The following is a 13,951-nucleotide window of genomic DNA, read 5'->3' as shown; positions in this document are numbered from 1 at the left end:
ATGGTACTAATTGAAGAGCGTACTAAAAGCAATCGACCTCAATTCAAAAGGCCGTCGATTCGATTGAAGTCTGAATGAGATGTGTCAATAGTTGCTTTTGATTCCCCACAACACGCGTAGAACGGTTTTCGCTACTGTTAATCAAATGTAACTAAAATTAGCGGAGAATCGAGAGGAACAGATATTGGAGCATTGTGAATTTCCTAATACCGACAAAGAGAAAAACATTTATTGCTTGTCGTTATGACTTTTTCATGTATTTTAGGTGATAACGGACGAGATCGAACCAGGGACATTTCAAGTACCAGGCAGGAACGCAAACCAATACCTGTGAATTTAATAATTCAAGGTCACTTCGTATGGTTAGGACAGAGAAATCTGGGATGTTAGATTGGAATACGAAGCTAGTTCGACAACTTCTAAGAATTTCGACCATTCCATTGGTTTATATTTTTGTTACACAAGGGTCCCCTTATTTCGCTATTGCACGGTTATTTAAATCAGTAAAGAATGTGTGATTAAGGAAAGGTGAGAAGTGATTTGCCACGACATTTTATTAACTGTCTCCTTAAGAAACAACCGAACAGCAGGCAATGCACTTGTCACTGATTGGGGTAATAAGCAGTTCGCGTTATGAGAGGGAAGTCTCTCACAGTCGCAATTAGGAACGCATGGGGTTGACACGTGATTAACGAAAACTGACGGGTGAAACTACACAGAAGGGTAGCGCGAAAGTCATAATTTACCGCCATACTCCTACCCTTTCGAATGTCTTACGAAGAGAAAAGTACTTTCTTTTCACTGCCACAAGGTTAGAATTCGAAATGTGTCAAAGTTAGGGGCCCGTGGATTCGATGAAGATATGGCGACAGTCCGTGTTGGCAAATTTATGCAATTAATTTTTTATATGTATCACACGATCGCTTTGTTTGTTGAGGGTTGTTTATAAATATTCGTTAATCAAATGAGTTTTGAAACAAACATCAAAGATCAAGATCAAACATGTTAAACAACTATCCAGTCTTTGCCGCCATGGAAGTGATCTGCAGATAACAAGGAATTGTAAGTAATTGTTTATCAACTGGAATTTCAGGTATGAAGATGGCTGTTTTGGCGTTATTGCACCATGTAGTCTGTTAAAAACTTTACCGACGTTTCAGAGGCGCTTCCTACTTAAATTATCGTCGCCCTGGTAATGGAAGCAGCAACCACCTATACACCGGTGAAATTTCACCAGATTACACGGCGCAACAACCCAAAGACAGGCTTTTTCGATGTTTATTAATTGATTCGCGACATTTTGAATGTAAATATGTTTTTACATATCTACGCTGATTTTAATTTCTTTATATATCTCATAATTATTTTTAAAAAATGTTAAAATTTTCTTATGATCCACTTGCCCACAGTTTGAGGGGTACACTAACATTTCTCAGTACACATGGCTGACCTTCATAGTTGGTAATTTTGCATCAACCATTTTCCTCTCGGTTCCCGAAAGGATGCTTGAAGAGAGTAGGACGCAGTTCTTGGCCTCCCCGGTCACCGGATCTCGGTACACAAGATTTTTGGGTGGAAGTAGGTGTTATTCAAAATATAATCTTGATCAATCGAACGTCACGCTGCTACAACAGTAAAAGGGGACAATTTGAGATAATGCATCAGCAGATGCATTAAAGCGCACTTCCTTACCGTAATAGTTTTGTATTTTATAAACTGATTCTTATTGATGTTTGAGTCATCGTATTTTACATGTTGATTCTTGTCTTTAATAGTTTTTCTTTGTACTAAGACTATAAATCCTGGCACGTATTTCAATTAGCTTATCAATTTGAAAAATCGGACTTTTATCATACGTCGACTTCCTCATGTTGCCTTTGCAACGAACAGAAACATGACATTTTTACAGATTCATTAAGATACGATCATATTTATATTTCATAACAATCAATTGAATTGGATTATGACGTTAATATTTTGCCCAAAATGTGTAGCCTGTGTCACTTAGTACTTGGTGTAAACACATTTTTTTTTGTCGTTTCCATAGTAACAACGTTGTAAGTATATAGCACTGGAAACACTTGTTTTGTGAGTCTCATTTACAATGTACAAGAGACGGGTTCAGTACTGAAACGTTGCTTTGACAGTAGGATTTTAATATTGGAAGCGTCTTTGTTTTCCGTACTTCCATTGGTAGGTCCTTTGTTCATATTTTTATTATAGAGATGGGATTTTCATTGTCTGTGATGGCCCCGTTGGCCCCCCTGCTTGGTAGCGACGTCACCTTCGAGGCACTTTCTGTAACGAGGCATGGAATTGCAGTGTGTAACTGGTAATATGAGGTTTCAATGGCGTTGAACATTTTTTGGTCTGCATCCACGTTAGGCCTCGTGTAGTCTTTTAAGCACACATCAAAACAGTTGCAATAACGAGGAAATTAAAGGCAACTTAAGATGGCTGTCTTCTGGGTTGTAACTCCATGTGTTTTGGTAGATGTTTGCCGATTTTTGAGAGGTTCTTGCTGCCTCCATAATCGGGGCGATGACCCATCTTCTATAATCAACATTGAATAAAATGTACCCCAATTAAATGTTTTTAAAAATATCGAACTAATACGAATAAATGGATTTGTCTTTCTTCAGCACGAACGTTCAGCACACACTGATGTAGTAGATGACAGGTATCTTAAAAGCATGTGGTTTGTTGTTTCTTTGACTTTTGTTCCATCATTGTCTGCCCTCTTCACCCCTCTGCCCTGTCACAGACTGGTTCATATGACGGTTATGAGCGCATAACACACTGCTGGCTATTGTTTAACTTCGTCCCAACGTTTAGACAAAACATGTACCAGTCAGGGCAAGTTTTACAGTAACATAGTCTATCCAGTCTCTGTGTATACCCGAGGTTTGCTATCAGTGTGCCGCGGAACACTGGTTTACCGCGACATTTTACAAGAAATTTAAAAATTGTCATGCCATACGGCAAATCAGAGCCCAATCCAAGGGTCCTCTTGTAAGATATTCAAAAAATATTAAGTATTTTATGGAACTTGAAGGTTCATTATCGCTCTCAATAGAGCCAGATACTGGAAAGTTTTCTGAGCCAGTTGAATCCAGCCCGACTTGACAAAAGCATTTATTTAAGATCCATTTTAATTACTAGCTTTTATCACTTCGTCTGTATTGTTTAAATAATAAACATTCAACATTTTTATGAAGGATTATGTTTTGCGTGTTTATATAGACCACTTATTGGGCAGGTATTTTGTGAAGTGACTGCGGGTGTAAGAGATTTGCGAGCAAAATTGTGAATTTAAAAATTCATTAATTTATCATCAGTTAAACAAACGAGTTAAATGTACGTTACTCAGGTACCAAATTTGTTTTTCCTGAAACGTCTTCATATACACGAATATAATCGAAGTACGGCCAACAATAACAATAAATGAAGATTGCCTTCTGGTTTGTTACTATATGTAGTCTGATGGAAATTTTGAGTTATGTGTGAAAGTTTAATTGTAGACTTAATGAATTTTTGTCGCAGGCTTAATGGTTGCACTGATGTGTAGGAGAATGGTCTTCCATAGTTGAGATAGTGTCATATATACACGCACAAGAGGCGTATAAAGGCTGTTCACAAAATCCTACCATATTGTTACTTGGACTATGTTCGTGTTATGGGCTAGCGATTTGCGAAAGACCACACGTTAAATCGAGCTTGGCTGTATGTAGTTTTAATCCTCACGGAAGGGATTTGGCTTTAAGAATCAATTAGGCTTTCAGTTAAACCTGAAATTAATTTTTTCTTTCCCTATTCGATGCTTTTATTCTCAGTGGATCAATGAATATAAAGTATTGTACCCTTCATCTAATATTCTTTATTAGGATGAAATTTCAGGTTTCTAAGGCGACGAGTATGAAGATTATTGTGTTCTGGGGCTTTGCGTCTTGTAGTCTGGTAGAAATTGGTCGATGGCAGAGGAAGTAAGCACCTCTGAAACGTCGGTCAGATAACATTGCTCATAATTCTAGAAAAGTCATATTTATATCATTAGGATGATAAAATATGGGGAATTAGATGGGCTAGGCGTGTAGAACGACGAGATGCGCGTATTTGGTCCGAAAACCTGAATCGAAGAGACGAATTTGAATACCTTGTTAATATTAAAGATAATATTAAAATTTATCTTAAGGAAATAGGATGGGTCGTGGACTAGATTTATCTTGCTGACAATAGGAACCAGTGAGGAGCTGTTGTTGACACGGTAATGAACCTCCAGATTCCATAAAGGGCTGGGAATCTAATCGCGAGCTTATCTACCATTGGAAGGAATCTGCCCCATGCAGTTACTGTTGTAGTTAAAGCCTGTTAATAGGTATTATAAGTGACAAAGTGATTTTAATTTCATAAATGAAAGTACAGTTCCTTACTGGATCTCACCTAAAAAGTTAGCAGGAAAAAATAGCATTTTTGTGAAAGAAAAGGGTTAGAGGTGAATGTCTGTTGCTGCTGTCTGAGCCACTGGTCACAATGGGCCCTTATCCATCGACAGTTGAATATCCATTTCCTATCAGACACCCACAATGTGAAAAATTTCGATTTGCCGTGCCATGAATATAAAATAATATACAGTATATCATATTTACATATATATTATTGCTACCACATACTCGTTCCTCCACAATTCTTTGTCTCGCCCTCTTCTAAGAGCTAATCAGTTTCGTTTGTTGTTTGTTACTTGTTTGTTGATATCACAGCAAGGTGACAAAAACTGTAATTTTGTCTTATGTTTTGTATACGTGTTAAACTTTGGGCTGTCATTTAAGGGTCCACCGTTAGATTGTATGTGCTTGAAAATAGGGTTCTAAGAGAATATTTGGACCTACGAGGGATGAAATAATAGGACAGAAGAATACATAACGGGGAACTTTATAATTTTCACTATTTACCAAATAATTATATGACAACAATATCAAAGAAGATTAAATGAACATAACATGTAATATATGAGCCGGGATAGCTCAGTCAGTATAGTGACTAGCTACGGGCTGGACGACCGGGGTTCGATCCCCGACGAGGGCAGAGGATTTTTCCTCTAGCCTCTGCGTCCAGACCGGCTCTGGGACCCACCCAGCCTCCTCTACAATGGGTACCGGGGTCCTTTCCCGGGGGTAAAGCCGGCCGGGGCGTGATGCTGACCACTCACCCCCATCTAGTGCCGAGGTCAAGGAAGAGAGGAGCTATACCTCCTCTCACCCCAAACGCCTACATGGCGTATAGTGGGACAAACTTTACTTTACTTAACATGTAATACACAGGGGAAAATGAGAAATACATACGCAATTTTAGTTGGAAACATGCAACTAAGAGACCATTCGGAAAACCTAGGCGTAGATGGGAGGATAATATTAAATAAGTGTGTTTTGGCGTCCTTAATTATATGGAGACGGGCGGTTGTGTAGGTTGTTATTGACTAAATACTGGTGGTAAGCGACGCGTTATTGGTTGTCTACGGGGTCAGTGGGGGTGGGAGACACCCTGAAGTTACAAGGCTTCCTCACTGCACCACTTCAGAGCCTTTGAGTTCTATCGTGCTTGAAGTTTCGTTGGTGTACCTTAAAATTATAATTTCCTTAGTTTTATGAAAGTTGTCAGCGTGAATTAATATTGATGCTTACAGGTGTGGACTGCAGAGGTCAGGAAGGGCGTGGTTCGCGGTTTTATAGATATATTGGTCCAAGCCAAGTCTTAATTATGATTGCTGACTCGGGGTAGAATCTCGAATATTGAGATTCCATTGGCGTATTGGGGCCTTGTCCACGAAGGGATTACAAACGGGTGGTGATATATGAAAGATGAAGTAAAAGGAGACACACGGATGGTGTGTGAGGAGCTGCAGAGATTTTGCTCTTCACATAATACTAAGATGATTAGATTAGGCAGGATGAGATGGGTGGGGCAAAAATACCTTTGTGCTTATGGTGAGCTGAGGAATGCTTACAGAATTTTCGATGGAATTCCTGAAGATACCACCTGAAAAGACGTTAGCGTAGATGGTAGGATAATATTAAAATGGATGTTAAGGCAATCTGGTGGGAGGATCTGACTTGTTGAACAGCTGTTTAAGTACGACTTTGCTTCTTAAAACTCTGTTATGCGAGTAGCAATAATATGCTGCACGTTACACATTGATGTATACGACGTTTCGGGAGTTAATTCTCGTCCAATATTTAACTGTCTGGTTGTCAGTATACTGATAGATTTTTATATTTTTTCCTGGACCTAGTGACGACGTTTTTTTACTACGCTGTAAGCTAACCAAAGCACCTGAACATCTGCCCTGATCGCTGTTTACACTTTCAGCGAATGCAGTTAGATTATTGTTTTCTTTCCATTGCATATTGAAATGATTCAGAGCAATAATGCTCCGATTTGCATGTTATTTGATAAGCTTAATTATTTGTATAGTGTTTACAATTGTACTACCAATCTAAAGATAGATTCCATTGTATATTTTTGTATTTATTTATATTTATTATAACGCAGCGAAATTTCATGTTCATGTTACACCTGATGTACAAGTGCTTCTTACAAAACTGTTAGTCTAACTTATCTTACTTTGTATTTCGAAGTGTGGTCCCTATATTGTCGCGTAAGGTAGATTACAAAAAGTAGGATTTGTGTTTCTCACGGCGGTGAGTATGAAGATTGCTGTGTTCTGAATTTCAGAGCTCTTTGCTGCCTCCATCATCAGAGCGTTTAGATGATGGAAGGCAGCAAGAACCTCTGAAACGTCGGTGAACTTCTACCTGACTATACACGGTACTACAACTCCGAAGACAGCCATATTTGTGTTTACAAATGCAGATCAGGATAATTTATAGTTAGGTTGTATTGTAGGTTTCAGGAAGTTTCAAGAAGTGTCTTGACCACATGACGAGGTGTTTTGTGTTTACTGTTTGATGTTTCGCCGTAAAGACAATAATAATGTGAAATTTGGCTTTATGAGGCGGACAGATGTTACGAGCCTCGTGTTCCTTGTAAATAATTGGATTGTCTTATGTTTTGAAATGGGAGATTCATTTATTTGGAGATATAAAAGCCTAGTTCTAATAAAATCCTGTTTGTCGCCTTTATTTCGGCTATTTTTCTCTTATTTTACTTGAATCACTGTTATCAATTATTTATGACTGATTTATTTACGTCCTTTTCTCCTTTCTTGTCATCTTCCTTCCGCTTTCATTTATTTGTATCCCTTTTCAGCCTTCCAATCTTTATTTTTCTTTTATATTTTCGTTCCTTTCCTCTTTAAATATTTACTTCTAATCTTCCCGCATTTTCATTATTCCTCTCTGCCTGTTATTTTTTGTGATGGAGTTACTGTCCGACGTCGTAAGTCCAAAACCTCTTAGTGTGCTCAAATATTCATGTTTGAACTCACTGTAGTCACTTGCTTAATGTCAGGAACAAAGCGCATTCATCGCTGTTCTCTGTCCTTGCAGACCTCAAGAAGCAGTTCGACTCGCCGCCATATTCGCAGACGGTGGAGCTGGACCGCCAGACGGAGATGCGATGTCACCCGCCCCCGGGTGTCCCACCTCCTCGCGTGTACTGGCTGAGGAACGGTGTCCCACTAGAGCCTGACACGAACCTCATCGTGTCCAGCGAGGGACACCTGCTTGTGGGACAGGCGCGCCTGCAGGATACTGCCAACTACACGTGTGTTGCGGAGAACGTAGCAGCCAGGCGCGTAAGCGAGCCAGCGCTGCTTACTGTATACGGTGAGTGGGATTTGCGGCAAGTGTTTACAATGGAATTACTCATCTGTAAAACTGAAGCTTGCGTTTTCTCTCAGTACCTTCAGACATTTTGTGATGAAAAGCTGTTTCTGGGTGGTTGTGCCGTGTATTCTGGTAGAAGTTTACCGACGTTTCAGACGTGTTCCCTGTCTCTATAGGTCATTAACATCGATAGTATTAATCTTAAGGGGTTTTTTAATTTTAGAATGTCTATTAATCACCGTTGTTATGAATATGATTATTTAATTCACATAACTCAGAAAATGGGTCAACGATTTTGATCTGAACTTACTCAGTGATGGTTGGATATGGCTTGGCTATTTCTTTGTATATGGGGCATACTTTTCAAAAAGAAAATTTGGTCACATGGTCTGTTCTGGTGGGTGGGAATATTCTTATAGTTTTACCGCTTAGTAATCAGAATGGCGTGAGGAATAGCTTTATCTTTCAGTTACAGAACTGAATCTAATCATTTAGGGCAAAGTTTAAAGTATCTGCACCTAAGTGGAAAACACGCAAAGAAAACTGTCCGAGTTTGGAGACAACACCCTTTATCGCTGTTTCAGTAATTATATTTTGTTTGTATTAATTGGTTTTGCGGAACTTAATTTAATATTCTGCAAAATAAATTGGCATAGGTATACTGATTATATGTTTGTAGAAACAGATAATAATTTGACAAGTGTTATAAAATTTCTGCACGTATTGTATCTTGTGTTGTCGATGTCGGACTCCACGAGGACAAATAAACCGCCCGGAGGCAAATCATGTGAGGTCTGAAAGTTAAATAACCGGACTGATTCTGTATGGGCCTGCACGAGATTTCTGATCGTTTGGTTTAGCGAGCGTCTTTTACCTTCAAATTACGTGTGTCTAGTTTATACACTATTTTAAATGTTTGTGTTAGAAATGGGGGCTTTTCTGGAAATGAAATTGCAATATCCAACTTAATTCTTTCGTCATTTTGAGGTGATTCAAAATTGGGCACACTCAAGGAGACTTGTAGTTTCGCGGACGTTAAAAGTCACACTGGACGAAAACAGGTATGATCAGTGTCCAAATTTGCGTTACCGAAAATCCTGTGTAGGAAGTTGCTTTCTTGTATTGTAGTAATCAGTTGTCCGTTCAAACTTAGGCCTTTTTAAATGAATAGGGCGTCGTAAATGTTCGGGAAGTGGATTATCGAAATATTTTGATTGACTTCTTGAATGAGTGAATTATACTGTTTTATGTATATATTATTTGTGCGTCGAACTGGAAGACCCCAGGTCTCAACACCAGTAAATATAATTCCCTGGAGCTTGGATTACTCCAACGATCTTGCTTACGATTCTGCGTAGTTATATTTTTCCCTCGTAATTTTACCATCAAAATACTTTCTGTTTGACAAATCTCCTTAATCGTAATCATAATTACCAGTGTTCTAGTTGCTTCATAAACTAGCAGTCCTGTTATTTAACTATCATAGTTCTTAAGACTTATGGTCGTGACAGAGGGTAGGTTGGGTTTGGGACGAGAATTCCTTTCTGATGAATGAAACACACTGCGGCTGGGTATCCACCTGCAAAATTCCTCGCCTTGATCAATTGGTACCACTGTTATCGCTTCAACGGCACTGTTGTTTATGACTGCGTGGTATCGTATGCATTATTTATGTCCTGGTTGTTGAAGACCGCCTTGTGGCTGGCAAGTGCTCTACCGCCTGTTGGATGCACGAACGTCTTTTCCACCATTCGACTAGACGTGAGTCGAATTTCATCTCTCTAATAACTCTCTTTATCTACAGAATTGGATACAGCATGTGAAGACGATATTAGTAGAATTTCTAGAATGTTTATGTCACGTATTCTTTTCGGTTTTAAATTCAGTAGAGGTGACCTGTCATTTTCTCATCTATTTATTCTTGTGCCACATTGAATTTGAGATGTGCTCAAAACGTTATGGAAGGCTACAGTGCTTGGACACGGAAGAATACTTGCTCACTAAATACACAGTATCAACAACAACAGTAACAACAACATTTTAAATACATTTGTGTATAGACTGCGATAATAAATATATAATCGATTTCAACACAAACATGACGCACTTAAGCTACAAAAAGTATCTTTTTTTCCCTGATGAATGTTTGGTGATTCGGGGCAATACGTTTACAGTCGTAACTTGGACGATAATATAATTTGTGAATGGTGGGTTGTTTGTAGTTATCTGCGGTTATACAAATAAGCTTTAGAAGACGTGAAATTTAATGATGTATTTTTATAGTACAACCTTTGTTTATAAGAGAAATCGTTTTAGAAGAAGGAAATGTAAAACCCATGTTTGCACCTGGATGAATGAATAATTTGTTTAGCAACAAATATAAAAAAAAGCTGTTTGGTAATTTGTTTGGCTTTGGGAGAGGTGTGTCTTGTAAATGGTTCTTTTCCAAGGACAGTTTAAATCCCGCATAGCCATAAAATATAATACTGTACCTTTCGTTTTAAGACTAATCGCTTTTGTGAGCTTTGTCATATGTTGTTGAAGGCAATGTCTTAACACTTGTAAGTTTCGGATTCATTGTAAAAGGTGGGTTACATTTCAGTTTCTAAGACTTTATTTCTGATTCGTGTATTCATTTCCGGTACGCAATGACGTGTATTCTGGATGCCAAACAAAGCATTGTCTTCGTCTTTCTGGTCAGGAACTGGACATAGTTTTACTGAGAAAAAAAATCCGTCATGTTTTTGAGGGCAGTCCGGAAATATAGTTCCGTGACGTCACCCTTTGACTTCGAGTCTGTTTTGCTACTCCGTTCGAGACTCTGCGTGGGTCGAAGAAAGGAGTAGCATTATATGTAAATCTGAAGCCGTGTAGCTACCCAGTAAGTGTTTTGATATCGAAGACAGGAAACTAGTTTCAGGGATCCTTCGATGCTGTTGAAAACAGAGTACATTTAATGCATTTACTAACTTCTGGATGCATCAGACACTGTTGTGAAATTTAATATGTGGCCTATCACAGGCTTTGAAAGTAAAATTGAAGCTCGGCCGGGGCGTGACGCTAACCGCTTATCCCCATCTAGTGCCGAGGTTAAGAAAAATGCATATATGGTGTATAGTGGGACAAATTTACCTTACGAAATCATGTATTTAGTTCAACAATTACTACCAACCGGGGATTCAGGTATCTGTGAATTTGTATCCAGCTCTCCGATAGGTGAATTTGATTTTATATTTGCGCGGCTTTTTGTGTACACATGAAAAAATCTGTGGTTTGCATCCAACAGACTGCTTTGTTTTGATTTGACGCAACGACGATCGCAGTCCTACCAACTGCTGTTTTTCAGGACAGTATCCTTCGCAGTTGAGGGATTTCTGTTTTTCTGTTTCAGAGCCACGTTACTTTTAATCTTCATGAATAAATTAATTGAAGATAAAAGCTTATCTAAACAAGATTTAAACATGTAATCTAACATTCCAAAACTTTTGAATTTTGTCAGTTGCTACACAGAAGCATCGGCTCAGCTGGGATATGACGCCATGTGATCAAGTAAGTTGCTCAAGATGGCTGTCTTCTGGCTATCATCAGACTCACGGCCGTGAAAACATCAGTTCTTACAAGTAGGTTGCTGCCAGCAATATTTATGGCGTCCATCTTCAGGTTTCCTTCAAAACGTTGCTAACCACTTCCCACGATTCACATTTTCTTCGCCGTGAAAATATTAAATCTCGTCACTACTGTAATTTAGCTTTCATTCGTCATAGGATCGGTTGCAGAATACGGATGAGAAAAATACAAAATCCCTGCGGTTCATGTCGGGAGTTTCAGTTCATACGAACAGTTTTATTATTACGTCCCATCCTGGACACCTACACATCGTAAATACGACATTTTCTTCGACATTACTGTCACGGTCACTCCCACACTCCAATCTGCAAGTAGAAGGACGGTTTTGTTCTTTTAGATCTGAGTAATCTTGTCGCCCGCATATTTTATCCTCACGAGACGTCCTTTCGATTTGCAGTCGGTGAATGTTTTGTTTACTTCTGACTTCACCAGTTTCATGTGTAGTCTCATGTAAGCCTCCTTGCTTAAGATCAGACGAAACGTTTTGCTGTGTCATCTCCGAAGGATTGAGCCAAATTTCCGGTGACGATTCCAGGTCTAGATGTCAGGTCCTGAGGAAAGGCTCCCCCCCCCCCCCCAAACAATCGCACCACAATGTTAAGGTATACTAACAATAATGGTAATTAGAGTCTTATTAATATGCTGTTGTGTTATATAGTAAAACATTTATATATGATAGGCAATTGATGTTTGCTTATTTCCGCGACCTGCTATGTACATAAATTTCTTATCTATACCACGTAATGAACTTCTATGCAACTCAGCAAAGTATGTTTCATAAGAATAAATATTATTATATTCTTTAATTAAGCGAGGTTTTTTAATTTCTTGTTATACGTTACTTAATTTGAATTTTCATATGTTGCTATGTGGAAAAAATGCACTGAAACAAAAGAATTTTAATTAATTCATTGCTTACTCTATACGTGTGTCTGTGTAACGCAGCAGAACACATTAAATTGTGTTATAATTCAAAATTAATCAAAGTTGTGTTGATTTTCATTTTTGTATGCTGCTTTGTTACATTAACCCATGAACTACATTACATTTCTTTGCTCGTTTATGAACTTACATTACTCAGATTGGTACCAGTGCCAACCGATTATAAATCTGGTGGATAGGAACAGTATCTTTTTGAATCAATTCTGGAAGGAACATCTTGTCAGTATAAGCTCTGTGTTTAGTTTCGATATTCTCAGCAATGAAATGATTTTATTGAGTGGCTGTTAATTGACTATGCATTTCTTACCATGCCCTGCACCTGTAAAGCATGAATACGTATATTTGTTTCAGAGATTCAACCGTTTACATTCTGAGTACGCACACGAAATTCGTAAACAAAGCAAACAGTCGATGGAAAGAGAAAATAAATGCTTCTCATGCATAGCAAGAGACTTCGTTTAAAATCGAGCGACAAACATGAGGCTCAAATGTTCTGGAAATGAACAATAGATGGGGCGCATCTTCATTTTAGAAACAAGAGCTTTTCAGTTGTAATTTTATATTGTTTATACTACAGGAACTGTGCTCTAGTCGTTTTGTGACGCGTAATTTCCATATCGCAATGACGCGCGTTCAAACGATGGGACATTACAGTCGAGTGGCTTCACGGGTTCGCAGCTAATGCGACGCAAGTCAGCTATGGCTCCGGTAGAATCAGAAACAGTGAAACGAAGTAATCTGATGATGAACTCGTACAGAGAGAAAAGTCTGAATATTGAATTGTGTTTAATTTATTCTCATTGTTTAGCAGAAATGGTGAAATATTTGGCCTACCAGCAGTACATGACGACGAACTTTGTGGTTTGTGACATGAACATTAGCTGAAGACCGTTCTAAAGCCGAATGGATTTTGTACGTAATTTTGTGACAATTTTGAAGTGGGCGGACGACTAGAAATGCTGTCAAAGACACTTTCGTTTCCCGGGTACAATGTTACAGTTGTCTAGGATGATTAATGTGTTTGCAAGTATTTCCATTATTTCAGCAAACCGATACTTGTGTTCTGAGGAATCTTAGTGGCATTTCAATGGAATTCTGTATCTTGTTGGAGTCTTGAACGGGAGAACTTCATTTACACTTTGTAGAACTGTGGTTCAGTTTGCTAGGAGACAGAAGCAGGATTTGACATATGACGAATTTGGAGCGTTCTGCAAGTAAATGGATTCTAGAATTGAGCTTTATAATGAAATTCTTGTCCGAACAGTGATGAATGAAATAATTTTGTGGGTACGTGACATTTGTCTATATTTGAGAAACGAAGGTACGTCACAAACGAGGACGACTGTCTTCTTGGCGACGTTTCATATGTGTTTACTGCCACCATCACCGCCCTGATGGTGGAGGTAATGAGCACTTCTGAAACGTCGGTAAACGTCTAACTGACTACAGAACACAGAAGTCTTGTCATATTCATGGTCGATACGGTAAAAATCTGAAATTCTACATAAACTGCAAGTGTTTAAGAGCTGCAAACCCTGCGGCAATCGCTGGGTTGGTGCGGTTGCAGGATGGGTTGGTCATGAGGAATGAAATAGGGTAAG

General features: G+C 38.7%; 1 protein-coding gene across 11 annotated transcripts in view; it reads left to right on the top strand.

The window, feature by feature from the left end:
- Window positions 1–13,951, top strand: part of unc-5 (netrin receptor unc-5) — a 530,640-nt gene that overhangs the window by 401,391 nt on the left and 115,298 nt on the right. For all 11 annotated transcript variants that reach the window (XM_087349613.1, XM_087349610.1, XM_087349612.1 and 8 more), the window contains one exon: window positions 7,503–7,781. In XM_087349613.1, coding sequence (XP_087205739.1) covers window positions 7,503–7,781 — 279 coding nt within the window. The remainder of the gene's footprint in view (window positions 1–7,502; window positions 7,782–13,951) is intronic.

Source organism: Zootermopsis nevadensis, unplaced genomic scaffold (assembly GCF_977971745.1).
Source record: "Zootermopsis nevadensis isolate Lab colony 2312 unplaced genomic scaffold, Znev_1.0 Znev_ptg000016l, whole genome shotgun sequence".
In the NCBI taxonomy this organism is placed as follows: domain Eukaryota; kingdom Metazoa; phylum Arthropoda; class Insecta; order Blattodea; family Termopsidae; genus Zootermopsis; species Zootermopsis nevadensis.
This window is presented reverse-complemented; position numbering and strand designations above follow the sequence as displayed.